Here is a 23,865-nt window from a genome sequence, read left to right on the forward strand (position 1 = left end):
ATCGATCAATAGGCTCGCGATTCGAGCCTCCTATTGTTCGACTCTTAACTTAGAATCCTCAAATCGCTTGACTCCGAGAGATCGTCAGATCACCACCGACGCCGCTGTGTCTGGCTCTGAAATACTTCAACCATTTTCTCATGGGAGGATGACGTCCTTGCACCATTTGTGGTCGCTGGGCAGAAGAACCCAGTCGACGACGTGGACCACTCCATTCGACGCGGGGATGTCGGCTCGGTACAACGGCGAATTATTCACCTCGTAGAGGCGCCCTGAAAGCGAAGACACAATTCTGAATTAATTCCGAATTCGGCTTTGACTTTCTCCTGCAGGAAGAATGCGGTCGACTTCTGAGAATTACGTGTCAGCAGCCTCATTGAAAAATTCCGTGCAACGGTCGTGAACGTACTTCTACAACCGTCGATGTTGACGCCGACACGGAGCGGCATGTTTCTATGCAGAGATGTGAGATATTGGCCATCTCGAAGGTCGTTGCTATAGTGAATGCCCTGAGCCACATGGTATCTCAGGAACTCGATGAGCGCCGTCGTGTTGGTTCGGATGACTGCCAGCTCGTCTTTCGGAACTTTCGACAGCGCATCGTTGCTCGGCAGGAAGAGAGTGTACCCTCCGGCGTTTCCGGCGAGCTCCCGGCTGAAACCCGTGCCTGCGGCCAACGTGTCGAAGCCGTCGTATTTGTCGCATTTCTCCACCAGGGGAATAACTTCCTCATCGGCGATAGGATGGATGAACCCGCCGACGATGTGTAGGAGCCCTCCGTTAGGGATCTGAATATCTCCGTAAATGACTCTCTGCCCGTTGACAGTGATCACCTGAGGAGAGAAACGCAGTTGAAAAAAAGCCGACACGTTTGGGCTACATCGTTTACGGTCCTCAATGCAACCGCGTGTAGTCGCGAGTCCTAATGTCATGAGAAACACCAAAAACCAATTGATAAAATTCGAGCTGAGAGACGAATGTTCGATTTCCGCGAAGGAGTCTGCTGGTTCTTGTTTTCGCTTTCTCCCCAGGCTCAAAGAGCCGAAGTCGCCACTGCCGAATTCCAAGCCCGTAGAAGTGGCGGCCGAGCAACGGACAACAAACTGTTTTCGTTGACAAGGGACGCTGAGGTGAAAATTAGGGGAGCTTCCGCGTGACCGCGACGACGTGACCTCTGACGCAAGGAAGAACGTCATCCTTTTAATACTGAATTGGAGACGTCGTGGGACTGTCTGTTCTACAATTCGTCCGGTTGGGCCGTCCGTCGGCGGACAGTCCCTCCATTCGTCCGTGCACAAGTCAGTTAAATCATGTCATATGGACTTATCAAAGCTTGTCATATCGTTGACAGTGCTATTTTCCATGCTCACATCGCTCGAAAGTGAGCGTTGCCGTTGTGGGCTTTGTTGTGGTTGTCTTTTTTTCCCGTCTGCGACGAGCTAAGTGTTGCTCCCATCGCACCAGGTCGCATAGGGCATCCGCGATTCGTTCTTTTGTACAGGCTTGAACAACTTTTCGGAATTGTTCGAAAATACCCAATAACGCAATTGTACGCTTGACCAGACGCCCTCAACATGTTGTTTGGCGGAGCCTATAGGTCATCGGGAGGGCTGACTGACAGACTGACAAGAGTCTGAATATTGGATCACCAAGGCGTCATCCTTCGATTCGCTCGCTTCCATGGAAAATCAATCCCGATTAGTTTTGGGACAAAGCCTCGAACAAGGCTGGAACTCGCTCGGTGCTATGAAATGTCTGAGAGGGCACAACCCTTTCTTCCTCTCGAGAAATTACTGCGGCGGCGCTGCCCTGACCCTGACACGACGTTGTTTGAGAGTCGCCGCATGCTTCTCCGGAAGCTGTAGCCACGAAGATTCGTGGAAAAGGTGTCATTCGCGTAATCGCGGAATGAAGTTAGCGAAGACTGAATTTTTGCGAGAAAGCTCATCGACCCCTGCTCGGCTTCGGGCACCGAGAGCCCTGATCTCGAGCTCGAGACCATCGGAATGATCAACAGAGCGAATTTTGGAGCTCTGTCCCGCTGATCTCGCCAGAGAGTAGAATTCGGTAGCGTATCGACCTCTATGGCCAACTGTCACAGAGCACAGAGCCATTTGCGAGATGGCCCCTTGTATTTTAGCTAAGGAACATTAAGGTGGTTCGCGATGGTTGAGGGCTTACGTAACTTGAGAGGGGCCTCATCCCTAACTGCCAGCGGCCTTCTATAAACTAAGTGAGACGTATAATCGTGATCAGAAGAAGGGCTATCATTGGCTCGACCACCGACTGGACTCTCATTTTTCTCCTCGATTTCTTTTTGCATCTTGAAGGATCTGCCGGACTCTCCGACCGTTAGCATTCCTGTCTATAATCGACGCTTCAAATTTGGCTCGGAGACTCTTTCGACATCCGAAACTCTGCCGAGCGCACCTTTTCTTTTACGGTTCCCTCCGTCCCCTTGAGCCTAGGTCTGTTCACAAGATGCGTCGAGCGTGATTTTATCGGAAGGTCCGGTACGATTCCGCTCCGAATGAAACTCATCAAAATCACCGTCTTGAAAGCGTTCGGAATACGACGGGCGGAGCTCCGAAAAACTTCAGAAAAACCCACACAAAAGCATTCGACGCGGAGCTTTCCGGCAATTGGCCATATTCAAGGGGACGGCATGGCGCCTCCGCGCCATCATCGTCTGTATATATTCTTGGACGATTTCTCCCCGCGTGAGTCAAAGTTCATCGTAGTCTACGTCATTGTCAACTTGAGAACCACACTTCTAACGAAAATCAAGGAAGCGGCGGAAAAAGAAGAAATCACTGACATAACAAGTGACAGGCAAACCGACTTCAGACATGAAGACGGAAGACCCCGCTGCGTCGCTCTTACAAGCGATCCGAATGTGTTGTGATGATCATAAATGCGGACGATGGCTGAGAAATTCTCAAAGGTTTCCGCGGGCTCGTCGAGAACTTTCACTCATTCTCCTACTCACTCAATCACAGCGAGTGCCTGAACTTCCTTCAACACCCGACCATGCATGATTTGTTCGCCTCGCCATAGGTTCCTCGTCGAGCCTATTCGATTAACCTAGCAACCTACTCAGCAAGCGCTACGAGGGAGTCTGAATTCAAATCCCAGTCTGAGATCGGGCGTGAATCCACCTTCTCCTCTTTCTGTGGTTTAATTCTTCTACATATTTTACTCGAAACAGTACTCGATATAGTCACTCCCAGAAGCGGCGCGTCAGGCCTATGTGTCCCTGTAGCGCAGTGGATAGCGCGTTGGACTTCTAATCCAAAGGTCGCGGGTTCGACTCCCGCCAGGGATGGTGCACATCTTTTGCTCAAAAGTCTCTCCCATCTCGATTTCGACGTGAGTCAATCGGATTGAGCGCCGCTGCCAACAGATCGACTGTTTCCAACGCCGTCACAATCCAATAAGACAGGAACGTGATGTTTACGAGCGCATTTCAAATCTTTTGGCGCCAAGCGCTCATCAATGCCCCGAAGGTACCGCCCCGGGGCAGCGGTCGGGAGACTCGGACGCCGTCGGCCCTTAATCAGATCCGTGAGAGTTCCACACAACTCTACACAAAACGAGCATCGCTCCTATTCCGCATATCCTTAAGATGCTGGAGAAGTCGCGGACCGGAACGTGGAACTTACCCCGTCGTCGTGGCCTCGGCTGTTGATGATAGCGTTCTGGCTGGTTTTCGTAACGAAGGATCCTCCGCGTTTGAGTTGATCCAGCGTGATTTGCCCCGTCACGATGTGATTGGCCAAGGTGGACATGAAAGCGTCGCGATTCTGACGCCAGGAAGCCAAAAGCTCAGGATTGGTGAACAAGCGGGCTTCGTTCGCGGGCAGGAAGACTGTAAATTGGCCTGAAATTTCTAACCTCCTTAGCGTTCCTGTCCTACAGTCGAAATCGTTGCGTTCAAAACGCTGGCGGTCCCTGAAACTTGAACTCAATGACGCTTGGCACTTGTCCAAGGGCAGCGTTTCAGAGTTGTCTGTTCACCCTGACTGTCACCCTCAGCCTCGCTCGGCCCAGAGAGTTTCTGAAACTTTCTCTGTAGCGATTGGCGCAGCTTTGTAACGGTCGACTGATATTTCGAGCGAAATTTCTGCCGGCTTGCTGTGTCGCGAGTGAGCCCGAACTCTCTGCGGTGTAGATGTCGTGTTCATCGCGTGAAGCGGATTCCTTTCGATCGCTTGGTCGGCCGAGAAGCGGAGGGGCCGCTTTACCACACACGGCTTCTCCTCACGTCTTCAAGATTTGTTGGTCCAAGCCTAAATGTCCAAACGGCCACCGTCACCTGACGACCGTCTTGCAATGTTCAATTCTGTACTTGACTCCATTCGAGCGACGTGCCCAGATAGCTCAGTCGGTAGAGCGTTAGGCTTTTAACCTAACGGTCCAGGGTTCGAGCCCCTGTCTGGGCGCTCTCTTTTTGCTGCACGTCTCGATGAATTAAATTTTGCTCCGAACGGCGAAATGCGCGGCTTCTCCGCCCCCGACTTAGGTGTAATGCCGAAGTGGAAAAAAATATTCAACGGCGACGGGATTGCGATGAGCCGCGCTACTCACCTTCGTTTCCTGCCGAAGAGAAGATGTCGGCCTCCGAAACACCGAAGTCTGTGAATACGTAATCGGCACCGAGTTCTCTCGCGATGTCTCTCAAGCCCTGGCTCTGGGTTTGTGGTCTTGGAGTTGCAGCACAAGTTGGGAGTCCTCTCGGTTCGATGATTCCCACACCGGCTTTCTCGTCTTCAGTGGGAGTGCGAGCCGGGGAGACGGTACCTATAGCAAGCGTATATCTCAGAATTCCAGACGCTCAGGTCAAGACTTCGGATCACGAGCTCCCAGCAGTCGCGTGATCTCGCGCAACCGGAAGGATCTAGGACTCACCCGGGAAGAATTCAGGGGACGGCGCCACGGTCACTGGTCGCACTTGAGGTCGTTGAGGGACGTCGTCGTCCTCATAAGGCTCTGGACGTCCGTAACCACCGCCACCGCCGCCCGATTTGACGGGCGGTTCGAGAGGGATCGGTTTGCTGTATTTCGGCGGCTCCTGCGGTCTCTGTATCGGTTGGCTATAGCTCGATGGGCTGTGCGGTCTAGCAGAAACTATTCCGACAGGTCTTGGACTCGGGTCGAAGGCTTTGGATTGGGGCTGAGCAAGTTGGCCTTGGTACGACTGAGGGGCCTGTCCGTAAGACGATGGACGTCGCGGAGCGCCGTAACCGCGTTCGATTTGAGGGGGGCTTTGGAACTGTGGGGGGGTCGGGACATAGAGGGCTGGCTGGGGAGGAACTTGCTGAGGTGGTGGGAGCTGAGAGGGCGGCTGCTGCTGCTGCTGCTGCGGCTGACTGTAGTCGGGGCCGGGTCGACGGCGATTGTTCCCGTAGCCTGGCTCAGGGCGTTCGGTCGGCGGAGGACTCGGTGCTCGAGGAGCGCTTCCGTAACCCGGTTCGGGCAGGTCATCGTCCTCGGTGTCATCGATATCCGGAACTCCATATCCTCCTCCCGAGGGGAATTTCGACGGTTGCGGCGCTGACGAGCTATGGGGAGGGGCTGAGTTGTATTGTTGAGGTCTCTGCTGAGGGCCCTGCTGAGGACGATACTGCTGCTGCTGCTGCTGCTGCTGTTGGGGAGGGACCGAATACTGAGGCCCATTCTCCGCCCTGGGTCCGTGATAACTCTGAGGGTTTGGGCGAGGGATTTCCCCTTGAGGAATGTACATTTGGGGACCTCCGGACGAAGTGTACTGGGACACGGGAGTCGGTTCGGCTCCGGGCGGAGGCTGATATGCCGGTTGCGGTCTCTGATAGTTCTGACTCTGAGGTGGTGTGTGCACCGGATGGAAACCACTGTAGATCCGGACCCCACCCGGCTGGACATCGGAACCCTGATCCGGCAGATAGTTGGGCCGATGACGGCCCGAGTCGGAGGGCACGAAAGTCGAGGGCCCCGATGGACCTGGAGATGGACCCTGCGGCCCGAACGACGGACCATGATCGAAGTGGCCATTAGGTCGCCTGAACGATGTATCTTGATGATGGTGATGGTTACCGCCACGGAAACCACCGCCGTGACTACCACCGTCGTGAGCGTCCGAAGTGTCCGGGTGGAGGAAGCGCGCGGGCAGGTAGACGTAGAACGCGTTCGAGTTGCCCGGCTCGATGAGAAGTCTGCCGGCTCGATCCGATTTCACGTCCAGGTTTATTTTCTGTGGCTCCATGTTTTTTGGCTTGGATTTGGTGAGCACGACTTTTTCACTCATCTTCAATGTGATATTCTTGCCCGTCTTCGGGTCGGTAACAATTGGCTTCCAGTCTCCCCCATGGATCTGAGGGCTCTTCACCGCCGAATCCTTTTGTCCCTGAACTAATTGAACTCCGAGAAGCACAACAATCGAACACAGAACGAGCACAGTCTGGCCGCGGAGGGCCATCGTAACGCGGAGAGGACAACGTTGGACACCCTCGACAACAGACTACGAGCAGGAGCGGCAGCACTACGGGACGGAGGTACAACAAGTAAATGATGCGGAACTCGACGGTGACAACATCGACTGTCCCTACGGGGTAGCACGTGTGAGCCTTTATTGACAAGACAAGAAAGAAGAGCCCTTAGCTCGAAGCTAGCGGAGAGGGATGTACAGAACAAGAATAAGGAGGAAACCGAAGAAGCCCCAACCGAAGCCAGAGAGCCCCAGCGCGAAGCGTGCCTCCTTTCCGCCCGGTCCGCGCACCGGCCGGACGTTCGGTGCTCGCTCAGCAGCTCCAAACACCGAAGTTGAAACGCGAGAGGGGAGTCTTGCTGGATTTCGGATTGACCGTTCCAATCAGGGAATTCGAGTATAAGTATTCGTCATCATCATCCGCCAGTCAAATCGATATTAGTACTTGCGAATTTCTCGAGTGCGCGGAGACGAAACAAATACGAATGACTTCTGTCCGCCATCGACGTCAGAGATTCTCAGAAGTCCGTTGGGCAGCTAACACTGTTTTACTGATCGAGCCGACCGACTAGTGGGAAAGAAATGCAATTTTCTCTGTAGTCGAGTCGGCGATCTTCCCTCGTAAACTTCGTGAACGGCTGTCTATTTCTTCGCATCCGACTCTTCGTTCTCGGAGTGTCAAGGAGAGGAACGAAAATTTATGCGCCGCGTACTCGGAAGGGCGTGATTTTGACGTGCGTCCGTCACCAAATGAAGCACATTAGGCTGATCAAAAGCGCCCCGTCCGAGGGCAGACGAATCGAGCGTCAATCCGATTTACGCTTTACAACTTGAGCTGCTTTTTCGGATAGATAGGAGTTCAAAGAGTGTTTTCGACATCAGAAGGAATGCACTTCAGATCTTTCATAAAGTCTTCTTGGCATTTGAGCCGAATGGATGGAAGAGGTAGGTATATTTTTTTGTTATCTCTTTTCTCCTGCTCCTTCTTCGTTTGCTGATCCGGAGGTGTCGTGGCTTCCGTCGTCCTGATGGGATCACGCGTCTAGATCGAATCAGTTTCCCATCCTTCGGCTTGTATCGAACAAACTACGAGAAGCTTTTGGCTGCGAACGGGAGACAACAGTACCGACTGAGACCCATCCCGATTTCGTGCAATGGGTTTTTATGTAACAAGTGAGCTCTGCCAACGGTGGCGGCGGTCACACAAACTTCCGCCGTGAATGACGCCTCGTAGGCGCCGTTTAATCATTGTTCAGGGGGTAGGCTCCCTCGAGTCAGGGTCGCTCGTTGAGAATCAAACTTCTTTTTTTAGACAGACGAACATCACATGAACATGGAAGAGCAGGTCGAGTCGCGTCCACTTTGCCTCGACGATGGAAACAATGATGATATTGCTAGACAGACAGACAGGCAGTCAGTCAGTCAGTCAAGCAGCCACCCAGGGGGAAAACACTCGGTTAGCTGTCGGACACCGCGCGCGCTTCTTCAGTGGGCACAATGTTTTGACCCTCGACACAAAGGGATCCGATGATGAGTGAAAGTGTCGCCCGTACAGTGAGAATAAACAAAAGGGAAAACGGTAAAAGTGCGACCGTAAAATGCAGCGAACTTTCCCTCATCGCCCGCGCGACAGGACCGGTAGCTGTGAAAATCCGCCCGCTCCGGAGTCCATTCGATGCTCGTCGATGCAGCGATGTCACTGACTCATGATTGATTTCTCGGAATTGGTTGGAAATAAATTATGCTGATCCGCATATTTCGGATGTATGCAGTCCCATCGAATGATTAAATATTGGACGATCACCATTCGAGTCCACGAGTCTGCGAGGAGGAACGTCTTCGTCGATTAGATGAACCAGAATAGTCTCGAAATTCCCAATGCCGGGAATGTCTTCCCAAACCTAGCGAATGGACCGGAGGAAATTTTCCCGGACACCGACGATCATCTGGTCTAGAGCGCATCGCCGGAGATGACGTTCAACTCCGCATGAGTTGAGCATCGGACCATTTGAAAATCGATGGACTTCTCTGCGTTTCGCGCGTATCACACAATGATGAGCCAAATGAACTTAACGGAATGCATCAATCAGACTGTATTTTGCATCGAATTCCGATACGGATCCGCCGATCGCAAAGCAGAGAAAATCGTCAACGCCTTCGGAGTCGGTGAGACGTATGGGGATACCTGGGACCAAGTCTCACTACTTGAGGAGACTGACCGATACTACCGTCTTCCGCACCATAAGGCGCCCGATCCCCACCATTTCCCGGCGGATTTCCGAAGCGATGTTGACGTCATGAGTGGCGACTAGTGACCCCATCGCACTTCGAATTTTGAAACAAGACTTTTGTACTGAATCTCAGTCCGAAGATGCTTCTGCCTCTTGCTGCCGATCATTTTGTCGAGTGTTCGTCCGGCGGACGATATCTTCCCTTAGTTCTTCATGTCGGTGTTGTCATTGCGTTGTCTTCTCATTGGAAGAATCCAAGATGAGCTGTTTCCGCGCTATTTCTCACGACAACTATCGACACTCGCTTGGATTTTCCGAAGTGAAAGCCTCCATGGTTGAGATCGGAGATCGGATGAAAAATCTTCTCGCCGATTCTTCAACCCTCACTATTTCTGGATCCACGTACCCTTTCCGGGAAAGGCTCGAGGAGCTGGAAGTTCACGATGCCCCCGAATCCCCGACATTCTATGCCAATCCCCGAACTGGTGTTGCTTATGGGAGTTTTGGCGAAATTACGAGATACATCCCCGATCCACGGTACGCCACAGCCCGAGCCTGGAATCTGCGCGCCACATCGTAATAATTCGTCGCTACCAAGTGCCTTTCTCCCATCTATCTTCGGATGCCCGATGTCAAAACCTTCGAGGAGCAGTTAGCGAGCGAGAAGTTGTTTTCCAGCGGCCTGATGTGGAATGGGCCTCGACTGATGAGTGGCGAGTATGCACACTCAGTTCAGATATGTGAATATGTGCACTCATAAATAATGCATCGAACCAGGGATTCGGTCCAAGTCTGAAGGACTATGGTTCAATGCATCAGATCTGGTGTGACACCTCCCAAGCTAGCTGAACGAGAGAATATCGCGCGGAAGAAGCATGAATCGCGCGAGCGAGTGGGCCAGCTGTATCCATTCCATTCCTTGTGTCGATCAGCTGTTTCTGGCGTCGGAGCTAATGATGGTCAAGTTCCTGTCTCCACTCGTTCTCCGGATAATGGCGGTGTCTGCTGTGGTTGGTTCGTTGTCTTCTTCGGAGGAGGGAGGCGAGACTTCGAAGCCACAAGACGAGGGTGACACGTAATTGAAATGGATACCACTCAGCCGACCGGGGCCCCTCTCAGGGTTCAACAACCGCAGATCGGGAAACACTCCGATTCTGTCAGCTCACAAATTCGCATTAGGCACCCTCGGAATCGATTTGCACCGGTCGAACTTGGGTGGATTCGAGCTTCCAATTCGGAGTCGGGTTCGGGAACGAGCGCATGAGGACGAGTCTTCTGGAGTCGGGAAACACCGCCATCGAATTCCCGAACTTTCCTACGCTCTCGGTCATCGTTCGCGTTTCTTCGTCTGCCGACGGCGCTTAGCACCGTCGAACTCAAGTCTAAGTCATGCAACGAGTTTCCAGATGAGTGACCGTTATCCGAGGATTGGCATGAGGCAAACCGAAAAACGATGCTGCTTCATCACGTTGGGGCCTGGACATGCCGAAGCCCTCGGGTAGGATCGACAGCGCTCCGACTCAACGTACAGCCCGCCATCAGTCTCTATCACCATCACCAGTGAAACGATTCGTCTTCCGATGGGCGCCCGGGACCACCTCAGTCTGCTCTTGGTAATGGATCAGCACTGCGCTTAGAATCTTGGAGTTCACTCAGCCTTCGTCAATAAATCGAGAGCATTCATTCGCGAAACCCTTTTCTACTCGCCCGAGAACAAAGTGCTTCTCGAACCTCCATCGTCGGACTCCGTGTTCTGAACCCGACTTTCGATCCATGCGTCCCAATGGCCGAAGTCCTTCATTCGAACTTCGATTTTTCAGTTCCATAAATCGCGGGGACAACAGCTAAGCTGAGCTTTCGTCCTTGGCAATCGAGTGGTTCCCCGCACGTTTCAATGCCGCTCAGACGGCCACCGACGTCACAACGCGTATTTCCCTTCGGGACCGTTCGAGTACGACTGGATCCCTCCCGATTCGAGCCTCGGCGTACGCCGGTCAGTGACGTGGCGGACCGGGATTCCGGTTCACTGCGACGCAGGCAGCGAGAGGGCATCGTCGATGACGAGCATCCGGCTAGCTCAGGGCCTTGAGACGTTCCTTTGAGCAAAACGTCTCCTTTGTTAATGATGCGCTTTCCGATTAGCATCTGCGATCATGCTCGTGTCAATGTCGCTCAAGTTCACTTCGAGTTGTCCCAGACGATTTGATGGAATCCTTATCCGATGTGAGGCAATTCTGCAGGAGCGGGAAGAAGCTCGTGCGGCCGTCGTCGCCTTCCGACTTGCCTCACGCAGGACAAAGCAGACACGCCCGATCCGCTGATTGCACCTGTCCAAGTCTGAAAACGTTGTGACCTTTGGAATTCGGATCGGTCCTCTTCGCCAACCAACAAAATTGAGGGGGTTTCATCCGAAATATCCGATCGAGAGGGAGTCGGCTCCTCTCTCGGGGTTATTCTGCGAGAAACTTCGTTTGGTGCACCGTTACCCGCGGACGGATCATCGCTGTAGAATGAGCAAATGATTGTTAAGCCCGGCTGATCTCCATCACGAAAATGAAAGACAGCAATAGATTGGCTTAGCTCGTTTTCTGATTCCGGCCACTAAGCGAGTCCATGTTGACTTTTCCATCTCCTTTGGTTCAGTCCGTAACTGTTTTCGTGTCAGCCGGTGTTTGTCATTTTCTAAAGCGGACAGATCAACTCGATCAAGTTGAAATGTAATGACCGAAGAACTGAGCGAACGGGCGAGCCAGCCACCAAGCAACCAGCCGACCAACAAGTCTTGCCTGAGCGAAGCAGAAATTCTTGGCGCTCGAGACTCGCCTCATGTTTCAGTTTCTTCTACCTTTTCTTCGTCTACTTTTTTCCCCGTTTTTCTCTCGACGAGCCAGCGAGCGAGCCAGCCAACTTACAGACAGACGAGCGAGCAGGCGAGCAAGTGAGCGGTGATCTGTAATCCTCGTCGGTAGTTATTACATAATGGGTAATAGTTTATACGTGAGCAAGTCTCGATGCGGGTTAGGAGCTTTCAGATCATCCGTCTCGGCTCTTAGGGTTGTTGACCTCCATGCATCGGTCGTGAGATTGGTCGCCACGACCATCGTCGCTGACGTCCATAGCGACCGATCGTAATGATCCACTCGGAGCGCCGGCCGTAGGTTCTCGGTTCCGTTCTCGATCCCGACCGAGTTCGTCACCTGCAGCCGGCGGAATTTCGGAGACACCGCGCCGTCCAGCGAAAGCGTCGAGCCCTGATGGTGGCCAGGATTGACATCAGACCTTAGAGCGTTGGGTCGACGAGTTGTCTTGACGAGAGGCAACAGAGTCGAGCTGAGAAGAGAATGCGTGTCCCCCATTCATGAGAGCGAACACGTCTGGAGAAGATGCCAGCGAGGGGAACGATCCCCGGGCACGAGATTTTCCACATCTCTTCGTTTTGGACATCTCTGGAAGTTCCGCTCAGAATCTCTTGGTATTTCGCATCGCTCACCCCCTCACGAGTGTGAAGATTCAGCATTGAACTCAATATATTTCATTCCTCCGTTTACGCTGAATATCGGATATTTCGTTATATTAAATAAATATTTTAAATAGCGTTAAACTTATTACACCTCTCGATTCCGGGCCATAAGCTCGTACACGGGCGAACCGCCGCGCGGTACTAGGTTTCACGATTGCTGATTCTAATCTCTGATGGACAGGGCAGTTCCGCTGACTTTTGCAAAGGCATTGTTCTCGCCAGACGGTCACGATTCTCAACCAGCGATCGTCAGGTCGTTGCCGTGCATCGGGCCTCGGAGCCTAATCCATGATTGCTGGTCCCTGACACGAAGCCAGCTCCTCGAGATTGAAATTAACACCGACAATCCGACATCCTACTCCTATCCGGCACCGTATGGGAACCGGTCGGGAGCCGCGGTCCCTCGGGGAGTCGAGTTCCGAGTGCAAAGCAGCGTCACGAGCCCAGCGTACACGGTATTCAGAGCTTCGATCAAGTCACTATCATGATGGACGCTTGACGGAGAAAGACGGTTGGAAAACGTCAGCCGACGTAACCTTTTCTCTCAAGTGTTGTTGAGGACAGCTGAGGAATTTCGAAATTCGATGCCAAGAGTGGACGGCGATGAGTATCCGATGCTCCTATCGAGCATCATCATCAAACTTGAGAAGATGATGCTCTATGATGATAATTGTAGTGATCGTGAACTTAGACATCGATCAATTGGTCCCGAGTTTCAGAAGAAATGATCGTAGAAGGGCCAACCTCCTCCGTTGCTCGCCTTCATGGGACCTTTCATCATGGGGACTCCTGATGATTCTAGAGACAGCTCGGGTTGAGCTCGTATGGGCCTTTTTGCTGGTGAGGTCGTGTCACATCGGGCGCGGGAGCTCAGCGCAACTGAAAGGGAGGTTTTTCTCGTCTGGATCGATAGAATGGCAGATCCTGGCTCCACTAAATTCGTATCGGTGAATACTCGGACGATAAATTCATCAACTAAGGAGAACCTGCCGTAAAATAAACGTTTGAGTTCACTGCAGCCGTGAGAATTCCGTGCGATTCTCCCCCACTCGCTTCCTAAACTTTCGATGATCATGCGGGGCCGATCGGCCATAAAATGCGTCGGCGACAAAGAATGCCTTTTGAGACTGAAGCATAACCAGAATTCGCGATGATCTTTGACCCGTTCGCTTTTTACACATTTCTCTCGCGGCTCCGGGTTGTGGACGACGACGACGACTGTAAAGACTTCCGACGGGAGTGGTTGACGATGACAACGTTGCAATAGTCGACCGACGATTCGCACGTTGTGGGAACGAGCTGTGTGCGTGTGTATACGGAAACCTTCAGCTGACTTTTCAGATTCCGTCGACTATTAAGAGACTGACTGAGTGAGTAGTGGAGGACTGAGCGAGAGAGCGAGCGACCGACTGACTGACTAGATGTCCAACTGTCAATCCCACGATGCCACAGCGGGCAAAAGTGAAACCGCAGAATGACTAGCCACGAGACGAAAAAGAGCGGAAAGACACCGGCGGGAAGACATGTCAACACAAGCCCGAACGATGGGACCGAAATTCGATACTGGTCTTCTCGTCGATAATAAGGCTGACCCCCAACAATCGCTATTCCGATCAGAACTTCCAGCCATGGGAGAAGTTGGGAAACGCTTTTGCGGCAAGCATGCCCCGTTCCACGCGGTAGCCATACAAAGCAAACGATCGGATCGAGGGGTTTTGAGTAAATCATTTTATGATCACTGCAATGCAGGGCTTGGGCGTCGTGAATCTATGACTTTTGGTTTTTGATGAGCCGCGTGCTAAAAATATGTATGTCCGTAAACTCTTCCCAGCGCTTGCCGAGACATATTTTTTTGTTTCAAATCCGGCCTTCACTCGCTCCTCCGAATTCGGCACGAGAGGGACGACCAGTTGCTCTATGACCTCAGATAAAAAAAGTTTCTTTTTGATATTCTAAAGCGTAGACACCACTCCGAAAGGAGCTGACGGGGGTCCATGGCTGGTCGAATATGATGTTTGTCCGAAAAAAATTGCCGTAGGGATTCGTTGCTAGCTCACTCATCGCTCGGAGCCTGGACAACCATTAGCGCGATCTAAAGTGTTCTTCGGAAGACTTCGGAGAGCACCTATTCGATCCGTCAGGGTATCCGCTACGTCAAGAGGAGTATCCCTCTGATTCCAAGCCTCGAAGCCACGCCGATTCAGAAAAAAAAAGTCGGGATCAGGCCGCCGATCTTCTTCTGCGGTGATCTTCACAGGTTCGACGCGAGGCCTACTTTACGCAAACTGTTTCTTCTGACTGAGTGAGCAGAGAGCTCACGGGTAGGTATTTTATATCTGATCGGGATGAATGGGCTCGAGAGAAAAAAAAGAAAAATCACTGCAACACAGTGATTGGGCGGAACCAGTTTAGTTGAGCAGATTCTCGACAGAGAGAAAAAAGCCCGCGCCGAGGAGAAGAGGCGTGCAATAGAGAGGAAGATGTATCGCCGTAAATTAATATTCCGGTGCCCCTCGATAAAACGTCGGAGCGGAACGCCACCAAGCCTATGTGGATTCATAAACTGTTCTCATCACCTTGATGCACTTGTCCGCGCGTCGCAATCGTATCCGCGACACGCAGCCCCATTTTCCCGCAACGACGCCGGCGTCTTCTCAGTATGCATCCCGAAAGGCTCCGGCGGTGTCCGGCTGCGTCCCAGAAACTTTGCGATCTGATCGCTCCCGGTCCTGACGTTTGAGACCACTCGTTTACGCATGAGCACGCGTTTGCCAAAATGCATGTGACCTTGCTGACCGCGAAGTTATGAAATGAAACTGAGGAACAGGACGCTTCGGCGGACTGCTCGTTCGAATATTTGCAATTTTGCGCCGCTTTCCAGCGGACAGGGGGTAACGAGCTAGGAAATAATATGTTTGGAAGCGCTAGGCGCTAGTCGAAAGACCGCTAGCACAATGTTCCATTTAGGAGGCATTGAGAGACGCATTCCGATACTCGTAACGTTCCGTAACATTATTGACCCCGACCGCCTTTTTGCCTCCCTCCCTGACTCTTGGTGTCAACAACATGGCTGCTGTATCAACGTGAGTAGCCGAATGTGTTTGGCTTGAACGCTTGGCGACAAAGTTTGTTTCTTTTTTCCCTCCCTGTCTATTTCCAAATCGTAAGGTCAAACGGAAGGAAGTGTCGGACCTTCGTTCATTCACTTGCCTTTGTCATGGGGAAAATCAGAGGGGGCGTCGAATCGGGATTTCGTCCGAAACTAGAGTTCAACATACACTTGTAGCTGAACCCGCTTTTCGGACAAAGTCTGGGTCGAGATGTACAATGGCGATGTCAGCGAACAGAGCGTGCAGGGGGTTTCCATCGATTTCGATTTTCAATCACACTTCAGATCCACTGCGGTGGAAAACGTTCATCGGAAATGTTGTATCTTTTTTGTTGTGGGAAGCATCACGTTGATTATAATCGCCAGCGATTGAAAGCATCGCACCGATACTTACTGGTGGTCACAAGTCAAGTCGGAAACCGTATCATGAATGACAATCGGAAATTCGGGGACGAGACGAAAGAGAGAGAAATTGCCAAGTTGTTGATTTCGTCGGTAGAAACCAGGAAGCGTACTTTCCGGACCTCTTGTGCCCGATCGGATGATATTGTTCACGGATTCGCTCAGATCACGAGTTTCTTCTCTTCGCCGCCGCAGCATGAACTTACAGTGCTCCGATCCAGATGAGAGGCTTTGACATAAGTGACGATGAGCGAGAGTCTGGGGAATGAAATAGTTGGAAACGGAATGCTTTTCCATTATGAGAGCGAAGTTAACGCACAATAACCTTTGACAAAGCGCTCACGGGAGTCCGAGCGATTCCACCCGTTTATTACGAGCACTATAATTCGCCCGATTCGGACCCGGTATGTCGGAACTTTCCAGCGACTCTCGGGATAGACTCCCAGTGGATGAAGTAGAACCTCTCCCCATCAGGATAGAAAAGCTTCCGATCGGAAGCCTTCGGAAGGCCGGTGGCGGAAGCCGAGGCGGGCCAATTCTCAACAGGACACCTCCGCGCCCTTCTGACTCAAGTGCCACAGTTCGAAGGGATGATAAAGATGCTGTCGGTGTCTGGAAGACCTCCGACGATTGACTGGCACGAAGTCAGAAGATGGATCATGGAATGAAACTGTCTGAATAGCGTACAGTCCGCGGAAATTCCGGCATGATCGTTCCTGAAGAACAGCGGATCTGGGCAAGCATTTTTCTGGAGATCGCAGATCCGAAGGCGCAACCTATTCATGTTCCGCGAGGTTAGAATCCTCTCCGGCCCGATTATTCTCCGGGGGGCAGGGGCGCGATAACCTTAAGTCGAATTTGAATGATTCCCGGGACAACTCTAGGGCAATATACGAGACACTGGGCTGAGAGTCAGTGATTCTCTTCGAGAACGATTGGTTTCATGGTTCCCCGGACGTCCGTGATCGAGCCCGGGCTGTGATTCCAGATGAGTCAGAGCACTGAGCCCAGCGCCTCGAGAGGAGGTAAGATCGCGACTCAACTTCGGAAGTCGTTACACCTTGTTTCTGAGCTATTGAGATCCACTTCCGCGAGTTCTGGGGATGACAACTCACCATTGGGTTCGAAGACTATCACTTCCGTATCGGTGGAATGGTCGGGTACGGGGAAGAAACTCATTATTCAAGGAAATTCTGAGGCTATTCCGTGGAGCGTGAAGGGCTCCCCTTCCAAGCAAAAGAAGATGGCTTCCATTACTGTCTCCGTCTCCCTGTGTTTCCAACGGCACCGATCGAAATTCATCAGCAGACGTCTCCGCGTCTAACTCTTCCGGTGGGAGCTCTTCTTTTCGGAAAAGCAATACATGTCGATAGACGTTAGCCCTCCGGGAAATTTTCCAATGAACCTCATCGCCTCGGCTCACAGAATCTCGGTGTTTCCCGAACGTCCTCTCGTGGTCAGCTGATTCTTTCGGAGTCTCTCGCTGAAAAGGACCCAATGGACGGACCAATCAGATCGTCGAAGAGCTCGGAGCCATGAGCCTGCGCTAGTCAGGGACGATCGCTTCTTGAAGCCTAAGTAATAACACGGAGGAAAAATGTCCAAGATCATCGGAAAGGATTTTCCTCGAAGAGTTTGAAAAGCGCGCCAACCTCCTCGGACTTCGACAGCAGTGTCTTGAGCCCTTCGCCAGCGGGTGAAGTCAAAGAAACGCGGCAGTCAACCATTAGTGGAATTTCAAATGTTCAAAGGGTTTCAATTCAATGGTTCGAAATGGATAATTACTTGCGGAGAGCAGCACTCAGGTTTTCGGTCACGAAACGTCGCTGGGAAATCACGGCCGAAATAGCTCAGTTGGGAGAGCGTTAGACTGAAGATCTAAAGGTCCCTGGTTCGATCCCGGGTTTCGGCAATTCTTTTTTGCTCATGCTTGTAAATGAATTTCATAAGTCGATGACTGCGAGATGACAAAGGCTACAGGCGGATCGTCCTCCCGAATACACCGAAAGACTCTCACCACGATTATTCGAAAAGCGATTCAATGATCGTCGACTCGATCAACGAGCGCCTTCCCCATTATTCTCGGCCGCACGCCCTCTCGGACGCCTTTCTACCTAACCGCCCGCCCGCCACCGCTCGCGTTTTCGTTTGCCCGTTCGCGTGCTATCGAGTATTTTGCTCCGCTCGATCCGAGAGTCAACAACCCCGTGGCTTGATAGCTAGGGATAAAGCCGAGAAAAGATAACGTTAGAAGATAACGCGCAGGAGTTGCGAGCTGAGTCGCTTGTCAGAAGTCCAATGACGCGGCCCGACTTCCGAACTGCTTGAGAGAGTGAGCTCGGGCCCGACATGGGCAGCACCGGCTGCCGTGAGAGGAATCAGATTGCACCCTGAAGATACATACACGTTGATTATGAAAGAGCGACTCCGGGCATATCTTCTTTCCGGTGAGGATCTCTCCGCTTTCTTCTCCCGCAGAGAAAACGGTACGAAAGAACTATCTTATCTATTCCCGCGGAATTCACGGATCCGACATTCCGAAGAAGGCGTCATTTTCTTCATTCCGACGAGATGCACTCATTCAGACAACAGAAGACCGTTCGCGACTTCTCGGCCCAATGTTTTTAGGAGTCGGACGTTCGATCATTGGGGTCAATAATAATGATTGAGGCGCGTTCAGTTCCCGTCCTCCATGTTTAGCGTTGTCGGCTCCCCACCTACCTACGCAGGAAAAAACTGTGAAGGAGGCAAAATCAACTTAGTTAGTCAGCTATTCCGTTCCTACCCGCTGAGATTTCAGCCCCTTTGAAACATGATTGCTCTTGATGGATCGGCTCCTCGGCGGTGACTCCAGTGATGATGATGATGATTACGACGACGACGATGATGTCGACAACGACGACGCTGCATTGCAGCCGGCGATGATCGGCTGCCCCTGCACCGAGTCTGTCATTAATCTGTGATGTCGAGGAGGGCGCGAAAAATCTTCTTACAACTATGTAGCACTGTCAAGAGTCCCTTAGTGAGCCGGGCGAAACTTTTTCTTCGTCTGATTGCTTTTCCCGTCCAAGAATCAGAAGATGGCGTTCTTGAGATGACAGCGTTGGTGGCGGCAGCGACGAGAATGAACGGACGTCCATCTGTCTAATTATGCTGGGTGTCATCGATCGGCGGAAGGAGAAGAGTAGGAGACATCGAGCGTCTCAATATATTTAGCGTTGTCAACCTCCGGGTGCCGCAGCCTCCGGTTACCGATTCCGACAAGGCTGAGAAAAATCCAGGAGCGTCTCGCGCCTGTGGCTTCGATGACCTTCATCAGCGGACCCCGGTTGACAACAGAAGGCACGTTCCTCCGTCATCGTCTCCGCGTGAGTCCCGCGTACCGAAAAAACATAACGTTGCTCGGACTGTATGGAAGCGTGTCGGGGAAATAGCGTCTTCGTAATCCTAGCAGAGAACTCTCTCAGGGTGAGAATTCGGGCCCATTTCATGACTATTTCATGCATAAAAAAATCTATTTGCGTCGTTGCCTCCGAGCGAATGGTGCGTTAGGATGTCAGGAGTGAGGGTTTCGGTACATGTTTTCGGACACTTTCTCGAGTTGAAAGACGGTGTTTTGCATCTCCCCCAGAGGGCTCCCCTACAAAATTGCTCGAGATATCTCTTGTCGCCTTGAGTCGAAGACGGCCCCGTGAGGGTTTTCTCGTTGGTCTCTATTTTTTCAAGAAGGAAACTTCGGAAGGACCTCCACCGTCTCCGGAGCCTCATGGTGAGCTCCGTGTCATCATTTCGCTCATGGAACGAGCCCGAGTCCGTCGGTACGAAATACGTCTTCTTTTTCTTTGGCTCCTCGTAGAGGAATGCGGAGCGAGGAAGAGCGGACCGGTCGACTGCTGCTCGCTAGCGGGCTCGCTTACCAGCTCGCTGGTCAGCCGTTGTCAGCTGTTCTGATGTGTGTTGTTAGTGTATACCCATTTGAGTCTGTCTGTGTGTGTGTGTGGTGGCTTCTTATCGGGTGCCCCGCCGGGCAACGAACCCGCGTCATCTTCGGCCCGCGTTCCCGCCGCTCTTGTCGTCGTCGTTGCTGCGCTCGCGGCCGCCGCCGCCGCCACCACCATCGTCGTCATCTCCAGCTACAAGACCAGCTTAAGCAGTCAGACGGGCATCCATGGGAAGCAAACGTAATAGTTAGCGCGTTATATAAATTAACTTCACTGAGATATAGCCGTAGCTCGACGGACGGAGGCTCGATCGGACCGTCCATTGGCCGAACCTGCTGCTAGAGAGGGACAAGGATGGACCGTCGGACCGACTAAAACAAACGAACGGGTATGTAGTGAACCGGACGTCTGCCTGAAACGATTGCTGCGAAGTCGCACAGTGAAACTTTTCTGGAGAACGAAAATGACGAGTCGCGTTTGCCTCTCAGTATTTGACTTTCGATGATGGCAACAACATCTACGGCAGAAAGGAACGCAGTCGGATGCTGTCGCCTTCCTTCACTACCGTACATTTTCCTTCGGCAATCGAGTCACTCCTCTCACAAGGGGAGTGCCGAACATGTAACACGCCGATCGGGCTGAAACTTTGGTCATAGAATCCCCACCCCGAGAGAAGTTTAACCCTAGGATATTATCTGCGTATGGCCACTTTAAGGGTGTTTAAAAAATTTTCGAAAATCCGCCCTTAAGCATTGACTCTATGGGAATAATGGAAAATACTATGAACAATGGACGAATATTGGATCTGCCCGAGATATCCGAAGACATAATATGTTTTTGGATCGCCGGATTCAAATCTGGCGCATCTTCATGAGTGGTATCGACTCCCAATTCCTTCGAAACAGCCAAATAATTAGAGCCTTTCTACATAAACGGAATGGAGCAATTTATTCTGACGAATTCAGTGTACGTGGTAGTCCACGAAGAAGCACTTCACACATAGATTCTGCTTGCAATGTTATGAACGGAATTCATATGTTATGAAATGAATCACCGGAACAAACTTCGGTGACCGAGAACAACATCTCGGCGATACTCAGGAAGGGTATCTCCGGCACATCGAAGCCGGACTTGTACCAGCCGTACAACCACATACTTCGGAAATCAGGGTGCTGAAAATGATTATAGATGAGTGATTGGAGTCGAAGGACATCATCGCGGCGGTCGATGCGGCATGCGATCAAGCCACATGCTCGAGTCATTCGCTTCGCGAAATTCTTCTACATTTGGAAGCAGTAAACGTCCAGCGGCTGAATCAGCGGTGTTGACCCCGGCGGTAGTGTCTTAAGGCAGATTTCTTCGTCGTCCAGTTGGAACAAGCTCTGATCTCGCTGTCCGCCCCAGGAATCGAGATAAAGCACACATCGATCGACTTGGGTGCGATCCAGAACTTCCTTTAGAATTTCCTGACACCAGATCTTCATCAGTCCCTTGTTCAACTTCCCAACTTCCCAAACTTGGTGCAAGTTACAAACAGATTTTTGTATTCCGTTCATAAAATGCATACATTGCAAGCAGAATCTATGTATTAAGTTCTTTTTCGTAGACTACCACGTATGCTGAATTCGTCAGAATAAATTGCTCCATTCCGTTTACGTAGAAATTTGGCTCTAATTATTTGGCTGTTTCGGAGGAATTGGGAGTCGATACCACTCATGAAGATGCGCCAAATTTGAATCCGGCGATCCAAAAACATATTATGTCTTCGGATATCTCGGGCAGATCCAATATTCGTCCATTGTTCATAGTATTTTCCATTATTCCCATAGAGTCAATGCTTAAGGGCTGATTTTCGAAAAAATTTTAAACACCCTTAAAGTGGCCATACGCAGATAATATCCTAGGGTTAAACTTCCCTCGGGGTGGGGATTCTATGACCAAAGTTCCAGCCCGATCGGCGTGTTACATGTTCGGCACTCCCCTTGTCAAACTTCAAACTCTGTCGGTCTACGGGGCTGAACCTGAGTCTTTTTTGAGCGGGCGCTCCACGCCTCGGCTCTGGCGCCAGAATCGTGTTGTACTAATAGATGACGAGACTTAGGGACGTCGATTTGCTTTCACCTCGATTGACTGGTGAAGAGTCGTTGAAGATCACGGTGGACTCGGCTGCGGGATCGGAAGAATCATCGACGTCGAGCACGGCTGGACTCGTAATAGACTCCGGCATGGTCTAGTGGCTAGGATACGTGGCTCTCACCCACGAGGCCCGGGTTCGATTCCCGGTGTCGGAAATACATTTTTCCATGACGCTCTCGAAAAAAATGTCACGAACGGAGAAAAAGAACTCCCCGTCGGGGAATCGAACCCCGGTCTCCCGCGTGACAGGCGGGGATACTTACCACTATACTAACGAGGACTACACCAATGAAGGTTCGGATATGCGAAGAACTCTGTGCAGTGTCTCTCGGCACTCCGATCTGCGTCATACCATCGTTATATCGCTAAATCGGATTCTGCTCCGTCGGCATCCATACATGTTCGATGATCCCTCCATCGAATAAAGTCGCAAAGGCTGTCTGTCACCGAACTTGGCACTTTCCTTCTCCGAACAGCCTTCAAACTTTTTTCAATCGAAGCCCAATCACGTCAGTGAGGCCACGAAATACTTCTCAATTTGCTCAGATGCTCGCTTTTCACAGGATTTACGTGATTCCCCGCTTGTCCTTACTTTCTAATCGTAAGATTTGTGAACTTTTTTTTCACTATGATATCATCACAGCTCTATTTCAGGGAAATGAATGTAAGGCGATCCAACATTCGAAGTTCTGATCCGTGGTCATGGGGTAGCGGAGCAACTTGACCGTTTTGTGATGGGGCGTGAGCTAGCTTCGGGACCGATTGAGAGACGTTTCCGGATCGCGTCCGCTCGCCTCACTGTCGGAGATTCGGTGCAGAACTCCTTAAAACTAGCCGTCACCTAATTCCAAGGTACACGAGATTCCTTGTTTGAGGGAGGGCGAGTCCTAGCCAGTCAAAATGCAACAAAGAGTTTCGCGGTTTCGGAAAATCGTTCCTCTCTACTCGTACGAAACATCATCACAATGCCGCGGGTTCCATAATGAAAAATCGGGTAAGATACAGGGGATCGAGGTCTTGATCGAATTGCCTTGACTTCATCTGGTTACGAGTGGTGATCGAACACAGACCAATCGCCCAGATACTCGACTTACGAAGCATTCATTGATCTTCTGAAGCGACAGTTCTTCATCGGAAGGGGTATGCTGACGGTCGTGGGGAGAATGATGGGGCTTCCTCTCCGCATGAACTGTTCGAACTGGAAATGAAATTGACCGTGAAATGGCCGATTTCGACAGCATACGGTCTGGAGGAATATCTCCCCTGTACGGATGATGACGATTTTCAAGCATCTAGGACAATGCATGGGTGTCGCATTATCTTACAGGACAAACACTTGACGACCTCTCGATTCTACAGAGCCTTCCCACTTGCGCCGACTATGGAGAAGCGGTTCGTCAAGAGAATATGTTTTTATTGCACACCTTAATACCTTTCGGAAACATGCCAGCATGAAAGTAAGCTTGTGAAGTATCTTTGTCAAAGCGTGAGATGCCGGTCAAGATGGCTTGCAGTGTGTCGCACGCGCGGGACGGGAACGAAGTGAATTTTTCACACTGGGGGAGCCCCATACGCGCGGGGTCTTTTCTCCGTCAGCTCCCTTCACAAGTTCCGCTGCCTCAACCGATTTCCATAGCCGAGCCTTATTCTCTTCTCGAGAGCTTATTGACTTCGAGAAGGAATGTCTCACTTCGTATAATTAGTCGTTACCGAGATACTCAAATCTGGAAAATCAGTCGGGCATACCTTCCACGATATGATATCTAACTCTTGCAATTGCTCATAATGGCTCATTGCCTCGGAAGGATCCGACAGGTCACCCCGTCGAGACTGCTCACCGAAGAATGCTGGAGTGCGTTCCCTCTCGTGGAGAAGTTGAGGTTTCGGTGCTGATGTCGACGCTCTCTGAGGTCCTCGATGTCAAAATAGTCATCATCATGGTCACCCCTTGTTTAGCATCCTGCTTGCGCCGCATTCGGTTCGCGACACGGCGATTGTCAAGCAACTGATTGTTCCACTCTGGATCGCTTCGAAATTCGGGAGACTAGTTCAACTCACGTCCT

General features: G+C 51.5%; 1 protein-coding gene and 5 non-coding genes across 6 annotated transcripts; 4 read left to right on the plus strand and 2 right to left on the minus strand.

The window, feature by feature from the left end:
- Window positions 1-138: 138 nt before the first annotated feature.
- Window positions 139-6,454, minus strand: LOC100904359 (bromodomain-containing protein 4-like). Its single transcript, XM_029110735.1, has 6 exons — window positions 5,625-6,454; window positions 4,909-5,594; window positions 4,588-4,800; window positions 3,663-3,880; window positions 410-833; window positions 139-272 (listed from the first exon to the last, which is right to left on the minus strand). Exons 1-6 carry the CDS (start codon window positions 6,452-6,454, stop codon window positions 139-141), a joined length of 2,505 nt encoding a protein of 834 aa, XP_028966568.1.
- Window positions 3,253-3,325, plus strand: TRNAR-UCU (transfer RNA arginine (anticodon UCU)). Its single transcript has one exon. It is a non-coding gene; the product is annotated as a tRNA-Arg (tRNA).
- On the plus strand, window positions 4,370-4,442 carry TRNAK-UUU (transfer RNA lysine (anticodon UUU)). The gene has a single exon. It is a non-coding gene; the product is annotated as a tRNA-Lys (tRNA).
- An 11,110-nt stretch (window positions 6,455-17,564) lies between the features above and the next one.
- On the plus strand, window positions 17,565-17,637 carry TRNAF-GAA (transfer RNA phenylalanine (anticodon GAA)). Its single transcript has one exon. It is a non-coding gene; the product is annotated as a tRNA-Phe (tRNA).
- A 4,248-nt stretch (window positions 17,638-21,885) lies between these two features.
- On the plus strand, window positions 21,886-21,957 carry TRNAE-CUC (transfer RNA glutamic acid (anticodon CUC)). The gene has a single exon. It is a non-coding gene; the product is annotated as a tRNA-Glu (tRNA).
- A 53-nt stretch (window positions 21,958-22,010) lies between these two features.
- On the minus strand, window positions 22,011-22,082 carry TRNAD-GUC (transfer RNA aspartic acid (anticodon GUC)). Its single transcript has one exon. It is a non-coding gene; the product is annotated as a tRNA-Asp (tRNA).
- Between the last annotated feature and the right edge of the window lie 1,783 nt (window positions 22,083-23,865).

The sequence above is a fragment of the Galendromus occidentalis genome, unplaced genomic scaffold (assembly GCF_000255335.2).
Source record: "Galendromus occidentalis unplaced genomic scaffold, Mocc_1.1 scf7180000077086, whole genome shotgun sequence".
NCBI lineage: Eukaryota > Metazoa > Arthropoda > Arachnida > Mesostigmata > Phytoseiidae > Galendromus > Galendromus occidentalis.

Excerpts from the sequence above, each read along its gene's own strand:
- LOC100904359 (XM_029110735.1), bottom strand. The coding sequence starts at position 6,454 with ATGGCCCTCCGCGGCCAGACTGTGCTCGTTCTGTGTTCGATTGTTGTG. Across the intron at positions 5,595-5,624 it reads CAGCAGCAGCAGCAGCAGCA|ACCTCAACAATACAACTCAG; the intron begins GTATCGTCCTCA and ends CCCTCAGCAGAG. Across the intron at positions 273-409 it reads CAACATCGACGGTTGTAGAA|GGCGCCTCTACGAGGTGAAT; the intron begins GTACGTTCACGA and ends CTTCGCTTTCAG.